At 36.6% G+C, this 19218-nt stretch overlaps 2 protein-coding genes across 3 annotated transcripts; both read left to right on the top strand.

The window, feature by feature from the left end:
* Nucleotides 1-759: 759 nt before the first annotated feature.
* On the top strand, nucleotides 760-13411 carry LOC131621014 (uncharacterized). Of its 2 annotated transcripts, none has more exons than XM_058892212.1 (5): nucleotides 760-914; nucleotides 9255-9372; nucleotides 10914-11028; nucleotides 11443-12612; nucleotides 12887-13411. In XM_058892212.1, the coding sequence occupies exons 3-5, from the start codon at nucleotides 10957-10959 to the stop codon at nucleotides 13166-13168; spliced, it is 1524 nt and encodes a 507-aa protein (XP_058748195.1). In that variant the 5' UTR covers nucleotides 760-914; nucleotides 9255-9372; nucleotides 10914-10956; the 3' UTR covers nucleotides 13169-13411. The 2 variants fall into 2 exon arrangements, with proteins under 2 accessions (XP_058748195.1, XP_058748194.1); XM_058892211.1 differs by lacking the exon at nucleotides 760-914 and adding an exon at nucleotides 984-8487.
* Nucleotides 13412-13969: 558 nt separating this feature from the next.
* LOC131617630 (uncharacterized) lies at nucleotides 13970-15072 on the top strand. Its single transcript, XM_058888888.1, has 3 exons — nucleotides 13970-14452; nucleotides 14540-14607; nucleotides 14758-15072. Exons 1-3 carry the CDS (start codon nucleotides 14195-14197, stop codon nucleotides 14915-14917), a joined length of 486 nt encoding a protein of 161 aa, XP_058744871.1. The 5' UTR covers nucleotides 13970-14194; the 3' UTR covers nucleotides 14918-15072.
* The last annotated feature ends 4146 nt before the right edge of the window (nucleotides 15073-19218 follow it).

Raw genomic sequence — 19218 nt, 5'->3', positions numbered from 1 at the left:
AAATTGCGCTGTGTGCTTTCTCGATCATATTCGTCTTCTCCGCTGCCGTCAATTCTGCATTCATGGCTGCCTCTCCCTTCAACGCTTCCAAACAACCCTGCTGAACCAGTAGGGCTTTCATCTTCAAACGCCACAGACCGAAATCATTCACTCCGGTGAACTTTTCAATCTCATACTTTGTTGAAGGCATCTTCTCCACGCTCACCGCACCAATTTGTTGTGAATTCAATGCCAAGAACAAAGTATAAAACAAGGAAGAATAAAGGACAAGGAAGAAGAGGAACACAAGAATTGGTTATAACTGCTATTCTTTCACTTTCTCTTAGAACAAGATTACAAGTTTACAAGAATAACAAATAACCTCTCTCACCCTAAATTAGGATTTGCAGCTTAGCAATGATGAGAGACTAGTATGCTATTTATAATAAAACCTAACATACTAACTAATGGGCTTTTTCAGCAAGGCCCATTACACAAGCCAACTTAATAAACAAGCTAACTTAACAAATTAGGGTTTAAACACTAAAACCTAATTTAACATGCTAACAACCCTAGCATCTTCGACATCTGCATGCTAGACCCATCTTCGACTACAACATGCACACTTCGACACCAGCATGTGAACAATCCTTCGACTTCATGCTTAACTCTGTCGAACTGTCGAACCAAAAAGCTATCCTTCGACAATACTAGAGTTCGATCCAATATCTCACAGTTATATTAGTATAAATAATTGTTAATTTATTTTACTCCACCTTTTCAAAACCTGTAAGTGAACTCAAAAAAATATAATTGCCTACCCACAACTCATCACTAGAGACAAGTATAATTTGTTTCAATTAATTTCTTGCCTTCCTAGCTCATGTAGAGGTTCCTCGTCGTGGCTCATGCAACCATAGAAACTTCAACAACAGGTTAAATTTTTATTATTTTTCTTGTTAATTGTTATACTTAATTATTGAAATAAAATACATGATGAGTTTGTTGCAAATATAGTTTAATTTGTATTATTTTTCTTTGTTAATTTAATTTACATTTTATATAAATAAAACTCAATAAATCTTTTGCTCTAATTTATTTTATTACTTATATTGACTTCCTCATTTGTATCTATCTATAATTATATAATATAGTAACTTCGAATGAATATTTTCCAATTTTTAATCTCATATTTATTGGAAAATTTTGAGATATATTACCATAAAAAATAAATCAACTTTGTGGGATTCTAGTAATTTGTATATTATTTAAACCTCCCTCGGAGCTTCATGTAGGAATCTCATCGTGTGTGTTGTTTCTTTCGATGCTTGGTTAATTCTCCATTAGTTTGGAGAATGTGTTTCTTATTGAAGGAAAATTCAAGAATAAGGATGATAAGTAGTTTTATGTGACAAATGTTTATGCTTCATGTATGCGAAGATTTCAATGTTATTTGTCCTTTGGTGTAGAGGAAGTGTCTATAGGAAGGTGTGAGAAGAGATGATTTATGTGCCTTCAATCAGTTTAATGAAGATTCTTCGTTGATTGATCAACCTTTAATAGAGAGAAGGTTTGCGTGAGTTTGGGGAGATGAGTGTTCAATGAGTCTTCTTGTAGATTAAAGGTGTCAAGAGGAATGGAGTCTTCTTTGGTCTAATAGAATTCAAATTGCTTTGATTCGAGGGTTATTAGATATGGATGAGGATAATTAGGGTCAAAACCTTTAAGTATGATAAAATGTTGGGCACTTTCCAGGTTACAAGAAGTTCATTAGAGAACAACTACAATTGTTGGATGTGCGAGGGTGGCGAAATTTTACCGTTTAAAACCCAAAATTTTAATCTTAATCTCCTGTCTTTCTTCTCTTTTAAATACTAGGAATAGTTGATAGTGGATTTATAGAGTTGATAGAAAACTCAATTTCACAATTTAACATTGTAACATGAGAGTTTGTCTCGCTATTTTTGGTCCATTTTTAGTCTAATATAGACTTTGGCTTATCCATGAAAATTGTAGTCTTGCATGTTAAATTTTATTTGTCGCAAGTCGCACCTCAATCAGAGTTACAAAGCTCTACTGAACAAAGATCGTGATGTATAATTTGCAGAAAATAGACTTGTGAATCTTCCTAAAAATTTGTCACGATCCCTTTTTTTCCTCTTTCTTTGAGTTCTTGAGACCTACAAAACTGTTTAAACCTTTTCAAAACGACACATTACTAGGAAAAGCGTCATTAAATAATTAAAAACACATGTTGAGTTTGGCTCATTAGTATCTCTATATATGCTTGTAACACTGAAACCCTAATTTTGAAAATTCAGAACGAATCTATAAGACGGAACTATAGAGGCTCTATAGTCATAGACGTAGGCAATTGGCCGAATTGCGTGACCAAAGTTTTTGTGTGTTTCTCTCTGATCTGATATGTATTTGCGTTATTTATGTAAAAATTAGTATCAGATGAGTCTTAATCCTGGACGTGTAAAATTCAAGTGACTCGGTTCGACGGAACGAGTAATTTCAGTTTATGGCTAAGGGGGATTAAGGATCCGTTAGCTCATCAAGGTTTATAGAAGGCACTTCATGATGAGAAACAAACGAACATCATGACCATTGATTGGAACGAGATGAAGGAAAAGAAAATATTTTTTATAAAACTTTGCATTTTTGATGACGTGATGAATTATATCCTGAACCTCACAACTCCGAAGGATGTTTGTGATAAATTGGAAAATAAGATGAACAAATTATTCGCGAAGCATCATCTCTATAGCCTGAAGATGTAAGAAGAATGCAATTTGCAGGATCATTTCAACGATTTGACATGACTTGGTTTGAAGGTTGATGATGGGGATGAAGTCGTTACTTTGTTGTGCTCTCTACTAAGCTCTTAGGAACACTTGGTGACCACTCTCACATATGGGAAGGAATCAATCATGTTGGATTCTATTTATTTTTACCCTTTTGAAACACGCACAACATCACCAAAGTGTAGAGGAAGGTGGAGGAAGTTCAGGTGAAGGTTTGTTTGTGAAGGGAGGTCAAGACCGTGGCAGAAGCAAGGGTAAGGCAGTGGGTTCTTGAAAGAATAAGAGGTTCAAGTCTAAGGACATAAAAGTATCATAATGTTATGGTTTCAAGCAAATTGGCCATTGGAAGAGGGACTGTCCAAACAAGTTAGGCAACAATAGTTCATTAAATGTAGTTCAGTCCGATGGTTATTGTAGGGAAGCAGATTTGTTATGTGTTTCATCTGTAAAGTGCACTAATGCATGAATCCTTGATTCTGGGTGCTTCTACTATATGACACCGTACCGGGAGTGGTTTAACTCTTTTAAATCAAGTGATTTTAGTTTTGTCCATTTAGGTGATGGCAAAACGTGTACCATCATTAAAAATGGGCGAATTAAAATTGCTTTGGATGATGGTGGAGTGCACATGTTGAGTGAGGTGCATTATGTTCTACAATTGTGGAAGAATTGGATTTCTCTAGGTACTCTTTAAAAAATGGTTATTAATTTTGGTTAGATGGAGATAAAGACATCATGAGAATTCACAAGAGTGCAATGACAATGATGAGGACAAGGAGGACTGCAAGAAACATTTATAAATTGTTGGGGCCACAATTATGAGTGATGTAGCATATGTTGAAACTAATAAAGATGTAACCAAATTGTGGCACATGTGCTTGGGTTATATCAGTGACATGGGATGATGGGAATATATAAGAGGAATTTGCTGCAGGGTGTTCGCAGTTGCACAATGGGATTGTGCAAGTATTATGTTCTTGGAAAACATTGTAGAGTTTGTTTCAAGACCAAGCAACACAAGACCAAATGAATCTTATGATATGTCAATTCGAATGTCTGGGGACCTAGAAAAAGAGCCTTCCGTTGGAGGTTTTAGGTATTTTGTGACATTCACTGATGATTTTTCTCGTAAATTCTGGGTTTGTTTTATAAAATATATATCTGAGGTCTTTGCCAAGTTCAAACTGTGGAAGGAATAGGTTGAGAACCAAACAAGTAGAAAAATAAAGTATTTACGGTATGATAATGGAACTCAATACACTGACAGGAAGTTCATGCATTTATATGAGGAGAGTGAAATTCAGAGGCATTTTTTGTGAGGAAGACAACACAATTGAGTGGTGTTGCAGAGAGGGTGAACAATATTCTAACGGAGAAGGAAAGGTGCCTTCGGTTGAATGTGGGTTTTTCAAAAGGTTTATGGGCAGCAACATTCAATCTGGAATGCAATCTAGTCAACAAATCACCATAAGTTTCATTGGATGGCAAAGTTGTAGAGGAGATGAGGATAAGTAACCCCATTGATATGAGTAATTTGAGGATTTTTTGGGTGTCCAACATATGTGTATATTTCCAGTGAGTATTAGTCTAAACATAACCCCAAGTCAAAATAATGCATCTTTATTGACTACAATAAAGGTGTGGAGGGGTACAAGTTGTGGGATCTGGTTAAGAGGAATGCGCTTGCCAACAGAGATGTTGTATTTGATGAGCAGTCGATGTAGAAACAGTCAAATGTGATAATTGTGTCAGATACTGAGGTATAAAATTTCAGTAAGGACAAGATTTAGGCGGCCATTGACGAACCGCCAGTGAGTCCAAGGCAGATTGTAGCTTAATAATAGAATGAACCATACTCAAATTCAGGTGAAGTGCAAGATTCAGGTGGAGTACAAGATTATACACTTGTGCGTGATAGAGACCCCCGCCTTATTACACCTCTAATAAGATACGAGTTTGAAGACTTAGCAACATATGCTCTTTTTACCAGTTCAAGAGAAACTTCTGCTTTTCGAGAGGCTATAGCTAGCCAGGATACATGGATGAATGATGTTGTGGATGAGATGAAATTCTTGAAAAAGAATGAGACACGACTTCTTGTTCATCTGCCACAGGGAAAGGGAGCTACTAGTTGTAAGTTGGTGTACAAGAAAAAGCCAGCAGAAACATAAAAATAAGAGGAAAAGTTCAAGACTTTCCTAGTTGTAAAGAGGTATTCACAGCAAGAGGGGATTAATTACGATGAGATTTTCAGTCTGTTGGTTAGACACACTTCTATCGGGGCCTTATTGGCTATGGTAGCCAACAAGGATACACATTTAGAGCAGATGGATGTGAAAATAGCTTTCCTCTATGGTAATCTAGAGGAGCAAATCTACATGGAGCAGCCAGGGGATTCAATGTTACTGGACATGAGAGACTTGTTTTCAAATTGAAGAAGTCTTTGTATGGCTTAAAGATGTCGTGTTTATGTGAGGAGCCTTGATAATGGCTCTTTTGTTTTCCTGCTATTTCATGTTGATGATATGTTGATTGTTGTCAACTTTTTGCACGATGAAAATGAGTTGAAGACTAAGTTGGGTAAGGAGTTTGATATGAAAGATTTGGGTGTTGTAAAGAAGATTCTCGGTATGAAAATTCACAAAGACAAATGAGCTAATAAATTATAATTATCTCTAAAAAGCTATGTTGAAGGTGTTTTGAGCATATTTCACATGAGAAAAGAAACTCGTGTGAATACTCCATCGACAAATCATTTTAAGCTCTCTTTGGAATAATGTCCGAAGACATACTCAGAGATTGAATGTATGTCTAAAGATTCCTTATGTCAGTGCAATTGGTTGATTGAAGTATGATATGATTTGCACTAGACCAAATTTCACAAAAGCAGTTAGCCAAGTGTGAAAGTTCATGTCAAAGTTAGGGAAACATCATTGGGAAGTAATGAAGTGGATCCTAAGGTACTTGAAGGATACAACATATCATGGTATCATGTTTAGTAGGGAGCAGGGTGTTCCATCAGTTATGGGATATGTGTATTTTGATTATGCAAGTGATCTGAATGATAGGAGGTCTATAATAAGGCATGTCTTTACTCTTGAGAGTGGACCTATAAGATGGAAATCATCGGTTCAAACAATAATAGCTATGTCTACAATTGAGGGAGAATATATGGTCGTAGCTGAAGTTGCCAAGGAAGCATTGTAGCTTACATGGTTGGTGAAAGAGTTGATGTTGAGCAAGGTGAAGTTAAGTTGCATTGTGATAGTTATAATGCTATCTATTTGGTGAACAATTAGGTGTATCATGCTAGGACCACATATATTGATGTGAGGTTCCACAAGATCACAGAGTTGTTGGCGTCCAGACAAATATTATTTCATAAGGTTCACACTTCAGAGAATATAACTTATATGTTGACCAAATCAATCATTGGTGACAAGTTCAAACACTTTTTGGACTTGTTATATGTTTCTCTCTGTTCATATTTCATAAGAGTTTGATATTCGCTAATGTGAAAATTATTGAGTGTGACTCATAAATAATGTTAAGTAGGAAGGGGCAGAACCACTGTTAAAAAACTACCCTTAATAATAATGAAAAAAATGTAATCCTAATATGATTAATATAATTGGTCCAAGGCTAACAACTAGGGGTGGAAATAGGCCAGGCCGGCCTACAGAGGCCTATAGCCTAGCCTACCAGGCCAAGCCAGGCCTATTTGATAAAAAGGACAGGCTTGGGCTTTTTTAAAAGCCTATTTAATAAAATAGGCCAGACCTAGGCTATTAAAAAAGCCTATAAAGTCTTGTAGGCCTGTCTATATTTTCATATATATTAAAATTAGTCTAAATAGGTTGACCTATATATGCATATATATTAGAAAAAGTGTTAAATAGATTGGTCTATATATGCATATATATTAGAAAAAAATGCTAAACAAATCGGTTTAAATGTTCATATATATGCGACCTATAAGGCTTCTTAAGTAAAATGAATTAATTGAAAACATTAATAAAAAAAGGCTTTTAAATAAACTTTCAGGCCAGACCAAGCTTTTAAAAAGGTCAGGCCAGACTGAAAAAATGAGCCTATAGTAGGTCATAGGTCAGACTCAGGCCTTGTAAGCTTATCGTAGGCCAGACCCAGGCCTTATAAAGCCTAACATAGATTAGCCTATTCCTACCCCTACTAACAACCAAATAAATTAGTGAACACTTTTCCAAAAAAAGGATAACTCAGGAAAGAGAAAGTTGTTAGTTAGAAAATGAATCGGACACCCCTCTTTATTCGGTTCTCCTTTTATATTAAAGTCAAACTACCAATGCATTAATTTATTATAATGATGAATTAATATTGATTAAAACCAACCGTACAACAAAGTGAATAATGGAAAATTGTTAGGAAACTATTATTTCAAGTTCCGTTTGAGAGTTTAGAAGGGATAAAAAGAAGTAACTTTGAAGAAGTAACAGAGGGAATTTTTATGCTTATTTTGTAAATAATAATAATAATAATAATAATAATAATAATAATATTATTATTTATAATTAACCTATTTTCAATTTCTAGAGTATGACATGGAAGAAGATTACCCCAACAAAACACAAACGCAAAACCGCTTTTAGGTGCGAAGGTTGCATTAGTCATAAAGTGCAGGGTTAAGAAGTCACCCTTTGGAAAAAATATAATGAAAAAACCAGTTATAACGAATAAAAATGTATAAATAATAAAAAAGGGAATAGAATAAAATCCAAGGTTAATTAAATGAGATAATAAAAGATTACGTCTGTTTAATAAAAATCATGAGTTTGAACTTTGAAGTCAGTCATAAACATACAACTTTGTTAAACTTTTTTTAGAGAAAATATTGCTGTTCACGTGATCCTTTTTAATTGAGAGATTAGTTGATGTAATTTCTTAAAATAATATTTAGTTTTAGGGTGATAAGCAGGTAATATCCACTGTTTAATTCTGTTTGGCAAAAGTTCGTAAGAAAACGAGTGTTTAATTCTGTTTCGCAAAAGTTCGTAAGAAAACGAGGCAGAGTAGAACCGACATAGTGGAAGGAACGAGTAAGAAGGCTAAAACAGACATACTCGACGGACCGAGCCGTTCGCCGCTCGGTCACCTTTGATTAAAATAAAGAATAGATTAAAAAATTATTTTGGTGATTAAAAAATTATAATATAGTTCCAACTAATTAATCAAATCAAGCCAACCATGTAACGTAGCATTCAAGTGATAGAAACACGTAACGTAACGACAACAACTGCACATCATCTATTCTCTTCACTTTTCTTCTCTCCTTCTCCTTCTCCTTCCTCCACCACCCTCTTCCTCAATTCCACTAATGCCACTCTCACTTTCATCTCTCTCACGTTTCCTCATTTCGAACTTTCCAGAACCTCCACTCACACTCACTCTATCCCCACCCTTTCTTCACCAAAAACCACACCACCTAGCCTCAAATTCATAATTACCAACATTCTCGGAATGAATCGTAGCTTCAGAGCTTCGGATTCGCAAATTGCGGTAATGCAGAGGCGTCGTCAATTGGGGGTTTCCAGATCGTCGTCGTTTTTTGTTGATAAAGATGACGAGCTTGCGTTGTTTAATCAGATGAGGAATTGCGAGGATGAGAATGATGATCTTTTGTTGCGTGATTCTAATGAGGAGTTTGTTGATTCCGCATTAGGTAAATATACTAATAAGGAAATTAATTAGGTTGTGTGTTTAATGCGTTAATTTTGTGTTAGATAGATGATTTAGTAATTTTGTTAATTATTTTGAGGATGAACTTTTTCTATAATATTATATTTAGAGATAAATGTAGTATATATATATAACACATTTTGAAATCAAGAGCGCTTATTTGATGTAATGATTATGGTTTTTGTTGATTCATCATGTTGATCAAGATTTTACATAATGATCACGCGCACGTGTAAAGGCTTTTGCGATTTCGGACAGTTAGTATGTTGTGATACTAATTGCCGTCGTCGTGTGAATTAACCATAATTTGGTTTTTAATATAAAAAACGGTGACAATGGTATTGGTTTTGTTGCGGCGTTTTCGCGGTCGCGTTTTTTAAAGCCTGATGTTGATCAACAAAGAGGGCACGTAAAGGCTTTTGCGATTTCGTACAAATGTTGTGATACTAATTGCAGTCGTCAAGTGTGAGTTAACTACAATTTCTTTTTCATCACAAAAACGGTGAATTATGGTATGGGTGTCAGCACCTTCTAATACCGTTATATAGCGGCTGTTTTGGCGGTAACAAATTGTTTTCTAAAACCTTGATGTTGATGATTATTATGCATTGTAGTTTTTTTTGTGGTGAATTTATGCTTTGCAGTTTTAGGTGGATGATGGTGAAGAACTGAAAAATCATTTGTTGTTGAATTTGTTTTTTTATTGTTGTTGAATTGTTGGTATCATTTGTAATTTTTTGTACCTTTCAGGCTTAAATTCGAGGAGTTCTCCGTTATTTAACATTTCATCATCAACTGAAGCTCCTGTGCGTAAGACTGGTGCTGATGATTTTCTCAATTCTGAAACTGATAAGAATGACTATGAATGGTATGTGTTTGTTCCTTGTACCTTTCTTTGCCTTTTCCATCTTTGTTTTTTTATGAAATATTTGTGATAATGGCTTTCTGTTTTGGTAATTAGTGTAATAATGCAGCTTGAAGGTTGTTTTTTAGTTGGATAAAAGATTGTACAATGTGGTTTCTATTTTTAGAGAAAGTTGAGTTTTTTCAGTTGATATTAGCTCATACTATCTTTGATACTTTTACTTTTGTGGTATGAGTATTTCAACTTTTTCCTTGATCTCTCACAATAAAGGGAAGACAAAAAAATAAAGAAAATGTAAGAGATGTCTGGTCATTTTCTTCAATTTGATGGTAAAAATTTAACAATGGCAATTAGTTTGGAAGTTTCCATTTTCTTATTTTTTTGCTCCGTGAGTATAGGTGTAGGTAGCACTCATTGTCATTAACACTAATTTCCTTCATCTTACTTATGCAAATTAAAAGACAAAGCTTATTCCTTAAATAGTAATATAGGGTCCTATGGTATAGCATGTTCTTTCCAATAAAATGTGGTGTTACTATTATATGTTAATGGTTAACATCAACGCTAATTACGGCTCTTTATAGAATAAGGGGGATTTGTGTCATTATTGTGCCCTTGTTACATGATATTTGACAGTTGACACGGACAGGGGTTAGGAGTATTGGTAGTTTTATGTGGTTAAATGATAACAAAATGCTTTCATTACATTCATGGGACTTGGGAACATCAGATGCGTGGATGGGAACTGTTGTTCAAAATCCAAGTTTTAGGCCAAGTTTCTCTAAATCTGCAAATTTCGCAGTTAACGGTGCATCTACCCTTTGGTTTAATTTTAAATATATCATGATCTTATCTCACTTGAAATCAAAAGTGGGTGAAACCTTGTGCAATCACAATTAATCTCATTGAGAGGATAATTTTCTTGGGTTTTCCCGTTTTAGTATTATTATGATATGATGATATGGACAAAATTTCTAAAATGCTATCTTGTTTTTGTAACTTGAAGTTTAGAAGATAATGTATTTTTAGAAGTTATTGATTACTTATTTATTGAAAAACTGTAGTCTGTAGCCCAGTGGCTTATGCCTCCCCATTCTCACCGGCTTAAAAAGACATTGTAAGAAATTACATGTTTGAGTATTTGAATCAGCTTAATTTCATTATTTGTGCTATTATGTTACTGCTGTAATTTTTTGTTACTAATATTATTCTTGTTCTAATAATGGGACTCTTCATTATGTACTGAAACTACTAACACAACAAAAGTACTTGAGAAAAATGAAAACCAATACTACAAAGTTTTACTAGTATTGAGTGAAACATAAAGGTGTGACCTATGTAGTCAACCCTGGAATAAAGTTTGGTAGTTTTGTTGTACAAAGGTTCTTGCATAGACATTGCGTATTGCGTGTCTGAAGCAACGAGAAATAAATGAATAAACACTACTATATATTATATTTTTCTGACATGCTCTAATGTTTATTTAAGATGTAAGAAAATGATTTATTTTAAATTGGGGCTCAACATACTTATTGTTTTTTCAGGCTTCTAACTCCTCCTGGGACTCCTCTTTTTCCTTCTTTGGAGATGGAAACTAAAAAAACTGTTATGAGTCAGCTTGGTGCTTCAACCACACGTCCCATGGCATTAAAATCTAGAGTAAGCAAATTAACAAGATCTTTTGGATCATGTCATGGTCTTTGGGAGATGTTTTCTGTTACATTGGATTTGAGTACACTAATGAAATTATACTTTTCGCGTTAAGTTCCTGGTTTTGAGGAATTGTAGTTTTTGTCTTAGATTTGCATAGGATGCCTCAGTTATATTGATTATCTGTTTTTCTTGTTTGCTCCTTTGTTTGATATCCTTTTTCCTCCTTTTCCGCTGTAATTTTTCTCTGTATGAATAAGTTTCTTCTTTTATGAATAAATCTTATTTTGTCTTAATATTTGTAGGCAATATATTAGTAAGTTGATAACTCTTAGTTTTAAACTCTTGTTGTGATAAAATTATTAAACAATTATCTTATGCTAGCCAGAAGTCATTCTTGTATTTATTTTGTTGTGGTTGTAGATGGCAAATCCTCCGCCGGAGCATAGTAGAAGGAACACCTTAGTTTCTAAGCAAGCTTCGTCTCCTGGGTTGACCGCTTCAGGTGGTGGAACCAGGAGGCCTTCATCATCAGGGAATCCAGGATCAAGACCTGCAACTCCCACGGGACGGTCTACATTAACCACATCTTCAAAATCATCTAGACCTTCGACGCCTACTTCCCGGACATCGATACCTTCAACACCTACTTCCCGTACATTGATACCTTCAACGCCTACTTCTCGAACATCGATACCTTCAACGCCTACTTCTCGGACATCGATACCTTCAATGCCTACTTCCCGGACACCGATACCTTCAACTAGGACAATGGTAGCTGCGGCCAAGCCCAGTCTTCCTTCAGCTAAGACTACAGTTCCTGCCATCAAGACGACTACAGTTCCTGCAGCTAAACCCACAGTTCCTTCTAGGTCTTCAACACCCTTGTCAAGATCTACTACAAGATCTTCAACACCGACCAGCAGGCCTACCTTATCTAATTCCAGGCCCACCTTATCTAACTCCAGGCCTGTATCAAGGGCATCAACACCTACGCGCCAACCATCCACACCATTAAATGTGTCAACCATCTCTGCTCCATCAGTTAAGACTTCTTCAATACCCAAGCCAGCTCCAGCCTTGTTGAAGCAGCCAACACCATCACGGGGAACTTCACCAATAGCAAGATCACGACCATGGAAGCCATCTGAAATGCCTAACTTTTCACTTGATGCTCCCCCCAACTTGAGGACAACACTTTCGGAAAGATCAGTTTCAGCAACTAGGGGAAGACCTGGAGCACCCTCCGCACGCTCTTCGTCTATTGAGCCGGCTTCTATTGGCAGACCAAAGAGGCAATCATGCTCTCCTTCTAGAGGACGGCCAGCCAATGGCATTTCTCATACAAGTGGAAGCTCTATGCCTGCTGTTAATCGTGGATATTCCAAAGCGAATGACAAAGTCAGTCCTGTTGCAATGGGCACTAAAATGGTTGAGAGGGTAATAAATATGAGGAAACTAGCACCTCCCAAGATGGATGTCAAAAACTCTCCCCGTAGTAATCTATCTGGCAAGTCAACTCCATCTCCAGATAGCTCTGGTTTTGGAAGAACACTCTCGAAGAAATCCTTGGATATGGCTATTAGGCATATGGTATGCATATGCAATTTTCGTATTTTTCTTCCATCAGTTCAGAATAAATTTGTAATGCATATGATGAATAGTGTCAATCACTACTCTTGTATAAAATACTGTAAAATGATATGTATAGTAACTTATTCCCTTTCTGGATGCATAGTGTTTCAAGATTACTTGAGAGTTCCTCAATTAGTGTTTGTTTCACTTCATTCTTTTTTATTTAATTATTGCATCAATTTTTTTTTTTTGTATTTTTCGCCCTAATTATTTCTTGTTTCTTTTTGAACAGGATATAAGAAAAAGGGTTCCCGGAAATTCACGACCATTGATGACAAATATTCCAGCTTCTTCAATGTATAGTGTGCGATCAGGACATCAGCGAAGCATAAATGTTAGTGTCTCGGGTTCTCCACATGCTACTAGCAGTAATGCTGGTTCAGAAACGAGTGTAAACCAAAATGGTCTTTACTCAGATAATAGTGAAATAGATTATTATGATATGGCGAGTGACAGAGGTGTTCAATCTCCTGCCAGTGTGCGGGGCAGGTACAACTACAGACCATCATACTGAGTTTTAGAGATAGTGGATTTTCATTGGAGCTACCATTCTTCTATTGATGTAAAGTTTGTTGGAAATGATACATCCTTGTGTAATTGAAGGTAATTGTTTTATATATAGAATTGTAGATCAGCTATATCCTGAAATGGTATTTCTCTAATTCAAAAACTGTGTATGGAAACCTTGAAGGATTAGTTTTATAAATGGATTGATTTATAAGGCTAAAAGGGCATTAGTCCATTAGTTGGTTTAAAACACTGTCTCTAATGTGTGAATATTTTGAAAACATTGAATTGCTTAAATAATTCAAAAGTGTGGAATTATATAAAAAAATGCAATGGAATTCATTTAAAAAACTAAAGTGAACTATTTGGATTTGATGCTCTAAATGTCGCAATATAGGTCAGGAATGGATAACAATAAATGCATAAAGATTCATTAATTTCTCAATATTTTGTACACATAAGATATATCATTTTATATATTTTAAAAGAATGATATATATATATATATATATATATATATATATATATATATATATATATATATATATATATATATATATATATATATATATATATATATATATATATATATATATATAAAATTTATTTTAATTTTGTTTTTAATTGGATGCATGGGGTGGTTGAGATTATGAAGGAGAATCAAATTTTTAATTTATTTTTTAATTAATTAAAATTTTGTTTTTAATTAGATATAGGGTGGTTGAGATTATGAAGGAGAGAGGAAAATTTTCATTTATTTTTTAATTAATTAAAATTTTGTGATTGGTTGTATGTAAAACAATTTCTTATGTCTACTATCAAAATTGATATTTAATTGGCAAAATCTTTTTGGATATATCATACAACATTTAAGAAAAAAATCTTTACGGTAAATCATATCTTTTATAACTTCAAAGTTATCCACATGCACCTTATATATTTGCCTAAACCGTTTTTTCAATTCATATTTTAGATTGAACCAACACAGTTTCATATTGCATCTATCATTTATTCTCTTAGCCTCTCAAGAACCATGAAGTGCAGATACTTTACAAAAGAGGAAAGTGATGATCTCATTGATACCGATACCATGGTAACTAGTGACAACGATGATGCTTCTAAGAGATTGAAGGATACAAAGCTTGATGCAAGATTCTTATCCTTTCTTGAGAAAGATGATTCTTTTTTCACTCCATGGAGCTGGGAACCAAATGCTTTCAAGAATGAGAATGCTTCTACCGAAGAAAAAGAGTACCTCTCTTTTCATCCTGGATCATATTTCAAATTTCAGGTAATTTTTTTCAACTATCTTTTTGATTCTTGGTATACAAATGCCCTATCTTCAAGATTTGAATTCACCCTCATGTTATATTTTCAGATTATTGATGAAAAGATTCTGAACGAAAAGGCTGAAGAAAATTATAAGCAGGACTCACCTTCTCCAAGGTAACTTGTTGTTGTTTCCTAATTTTTATGATTACTTGAATTTTTTTTATCACATTTAATGCGTCAAAACTTTAGTTTTTCAATGATTTATAAACTTCTAGTTAATCTAATTATGTTTTTCTTATTATTATTATTATTTTGAATTTTCAGATCATGCTCAGAAGATTTGTATCCAGCTCCACTCAATCTTGTGATCACAAAAGTACCAACTTACTTTCCAGTATCTTATTATTATAGAAACAGGAAGTGCTATAGATCAAAGAAGCGTAGTGATGCCATTGTCAAAGGTCCAGAGTTCATTCGGGTGTGATTAACAAACATGAATAGTATGCTAGGGTTTCATTTTAATTTAGGAGAGTCTAAAGTCGTTTCAGAAACATGTAATTGATTTATTATGGTTGACTGTTCTAGAGTAGAACAATCTTGGCTTGTAGAACTGATTTTGACTTATGGATATGAAGCTTTTGTGTGTTTTATAAATTATCTTGGCTTGTAGAACTGATTTTGACTCATGCGATAATTTTTTTATTAAAAAATTGTAAAGAATATCCGATGACATTATGGTCATGATATGTAACTTCAATCATGATTATAAGAACCATAAATAAAACAATATTTTAAAAAAAAACCATTAACAGTTGATACAATTAAATAAATTAGTTTATGAAACTTTTTTCTTTAACAATTTATATTATTAATTTTTTAGGTTATGTTTGGATCTTATGAAGTTAACAGAGGGAAATGTGGTGATATGGAATAGAGTGGAGCGGAACAAGTATATTAATTTATTGTTTGAAAATTTTAGGACGGAACAAGATAAATTGTTCTTTCCGTCCAAATCGAAGTATAAGAAATATGGTGATAAGTGATAGAATGAAATGAAATTCTTATCACTATATTCCGCTCCATTGCATTCAATTTTAAGTAAATCAAACAACGCAACATCATTTTATTGCATCACATTCTACTCCGCTTCATCCAATTTTAAATAAACCAAGCAATGAAACATCATTTCATTCTATCACATTCCATTCCGCTCCGCTCCATCCGATTCCATCAATTCAAACAAAGTCTTAGCCATGTGAAAAATCGTGATTTAATTAAATAAATTTTTGTAAAAAATTGAATAAATATGTGTATAAAACCTTGCTTAGTTTTTTTTTCTCTTGAAACTTAGGGGTCCTATCTATACCGAAAACAAAAACAAAAACAAAAAGTAGGGAGAGTTTAATTAAAGCAATCAAATGTTACAAGGAGCTAAAGTACACACAAGCAACGGTACAAAGTATGATGTCAACCTATAGGATTTGGGCAATAGGACCCGTCTTCTACCCACCCTTTAAAATAATCCTCGTATCCGAACTCATATCTGCATAGATATCAATGTTAGTAACTGTAGTTGTATCTTATGGGTACCTAAATACTAGGGGCGGTTCCATGACCCAGCTAGCTCAGACACGCGCCCGGGCTCGATCCCTATTTTCTTTGTATACCCTCCAACTTAATAGCTGATTTTTAGACAAAATTAATAAAAATATTGTGAAAATTAAAACAGATGTTGATATTATTCGAAAATTCACCGAAAAAAGGTCTCGGAGAGGGCATTTACCTCATAATTTTATTTAACACAGTATTTGCTGGTTAGATTTTATCTCTCTTATGTAGCACACTTTAGGACTATTTATATATTATGTCACATATAACTTGTAGTTAAAATTTTTGGCCGGACTGTCTAAAATTTTTGCCTCCGCCACTGCTAAATATCCATACCCATACTCGTTTGTCTAATAAAAAATAATCGATTAATTATAATTTATTATGTCATTTAGCAGGGTCTCTTTCAAAGACTTGGGCCTCTACAGCCATAGCAACTTCTGTTCTATCATTATTGAAGTACTCATTTTGTGTTTTGGTTCTTCCTCTTCTCTAATTTCTTTGGATGAAGTTTCAACATAGGTACTCATTTTGATTCTTCTTCTTCTGTGATTTCTTTGGATGAAGTTTCTTTTGTGTTTTGGTTCAAAGAGGTTTTTCGCTTTTACATTTGTTCTGGAACGACCCAATCAGTATAATTGGGCCAATCCAGCCTTCGGCCCAAGACACTTTAGACCACGCGTGACAAGTTCCGCCCGGTCGCTCCGGGCAAACTCACAAGACAGCCGACCACGAGGGACCCTCGTGCCCGGTAAACAACCAGTTCGTGTGTCACCTAAATATTCGCTCCAAAAGGAGGAGTTTAATCCACATAAGAACATCCTATAAATAGCCCTCTCCACACAGAGGGCAAGGTAATCTTTACGACCCCCAAATTTTCTCACTTTGTTGTACCTTGTGGAATACATACTTTGGCATCGTAGTGCCTTGCAGGTACAACCCTTTTTTCCCATCAATCATCTCGAACATCAAGCCTTCATTGTTGCTGGCCATCTGATCCACTCGGTAAGATCAGTGGCGCCGTCTGTGGGAAAATCTAGCTCCCCCGTTCCTTTTTCTTGCACCTTCTTGATCCATTCTTGTCTCCTACAAGAACCCAGGGACCAAAGCTTTAATCAAATCATTACTCATGGCCGGCAATAACAAAGACCCCTCTTCATTAGAAGCTTCAAAACTCATAAAAAACGACATCTCCGTCGTTATACCTCCACCTAGGAGCACCGTACCTCGCGACGGTGCCTCAGCATCTCCCTCCCCAAGAGATCTCCAAGACGAGACATTCTAACGTCTCGAAGACGCATGCGGGAGGGACGACCACGAAGAAATTCTGGGCAACCCTTTTTCCTCCAAGGGTCAGACTCCCCCGTACCAGACTATGACCGCCGTTCTGGCCGCTCTGGCTCAGACCAAGGCGCTCATTAAGCAGCAAAACGATAGGATCGAGGCCCTTGAGTAGAAGCGTCGTTCAAAAACTCCCCCCGGTCACAAACCTCGTTCTCGACGCGACGTAGTAACCAAGAAACGCCCTCGTTCCCCCTCCCCCAGGGAGAATGCGGGTCCTTCCTCCAAGATAGGGTCAGGCGACCGTCACTCTCGACGCCGATCAATATCCCTTCGGCCAAAAAGGAAGTCTAGATCGCCTCCGGCAAGGCACGACGACAACCGGAGGCGACGCAGGCGTAGCCACAGCCGATCTTCCTCTCCGTCCACTAGCGACGAGGAAGAGGAGTGCCATGGTCCTCTATCCCACGCAATCTTAGAGGCTCCCTTGCCGACCGGTCTCGAGAAGCCCCCTCCTTTGGGCACATACGACGGGACCATGGATCTAGACGAACATATAGAGAATATCGACGCCCTTCTTGATTACAGAGGGGTGCACGGGGCCATCAAATGCCGTTTGTTCCCTACCACCCTGCGCAAAGGAGCCATGACTTGGTATAAAAGTTTACCTGACGAATCCATCACTTCCTGGAAGGTGCTCGGAAAACTTTTCTCCAGACACTTCACAGCCTCCCGGAGACACCGGAAATCTGAAGCCTCGTTGGAAGACATCATCTAAGGAAAATACTAGTCTCTACGGGCTTATATTGAAAGATTCAACAAAGAAGCCGTGCAAGTGTCCACGACAGCCCATATGAAGAAATTCCTACTCAAGCGAGGTCTCCAACCACGTTCAGACTTCGCCAAGGCCGTCGGGATCGAAACACCCGCTACTCTGGACGAATTCTTCCTCAAAGCCCAAGCGTACATACAGTATGAGGAGAAAGAAGCCGCCCACACTGTCTGTAACTCCAGGCAAGAAGAGAGCAGTAAAAATGCCCACCAAGATGATTCCTGCCGGGGAGCGGACAAAAAGAAGGACGACAAAGGCCGGGACCCCAAGGATTACAAAACCCCAGTTGGGAAGTTCCGAGAATACACCCCGTTGAACGCTTCAAGGGAACGCATCTTAAATGATTGCGCGACGCCGAATTACAGACGGGCATGGTCTGTTTCCCAAAGACCATGCCAGCACGACCAAACGTGGATAAATCGAAGTTCTGCCGATTCCACAAAGGTCACGGGCACAACACTGAAGACTGCATCCAACTGAATGACGCAATAGAGATATTAATCCGAGAGGGACACCTGAAACAATACACAAAGAAGCAAGAGGCTGCCAAAGAAGCTAAACCGATCACCAAGGAAAAGTCGGCGGAGGACACGCCCGCCATGCAAGTGGCCATGAGCGTCACCAGGCCTGAATATTTTTACCTCCCTGATTGGATCAAGTCGGCAACCACTCCGTCTCCTCATAGCTCTTGAGAAATGTTCCCGTCCGCTTTGGTCATATCCGGCGGGGGATTCAGCAAGCTCACCGTCGGATCCGTAAAACGCAAATTGAACGAGCTGATCTCAGCCAGTGCAAACAAAACCTCTACTCTCGACCATGCCAAAGGCAGCCCATCCTCCATATCCTTCTACAAAGAAGAGTTGCCCGGAGGAGCACCCAACACAACCATTCCCCTTCTCATCCGGGTTCGGATGGCCAACTTTGACGTGCGGCGCATATTGGTCGACTAAGGAAGTTCAGTGGACATCATGTACTCCCAACTGTTCAAAACACTGCAACTTAATGACAGCCACCTCACCCCGTACGTAGGGTCAGACCTGCAAGGCTTCAACGGCACGGTGACT

The sequence above is a fragment of the Vicia villosa genome, linkage group LG7 (assembly GCF_029867415.1).
Source record: "Vicia villosa cultivar HV-30 ecotype Madison, WI linkage group LG7, Vvil1.0, whole genome shotgun sequence".
Lineage (NCBI taxonomy): Eukaryota > Viridiplantae > Streptophyta > Magnoliopsida > Fabales > Fabaceae > Vicia > Vicia villosa.
This window is presented reverse-complemented; position numbering and strand designations above follow the sequence as displayed.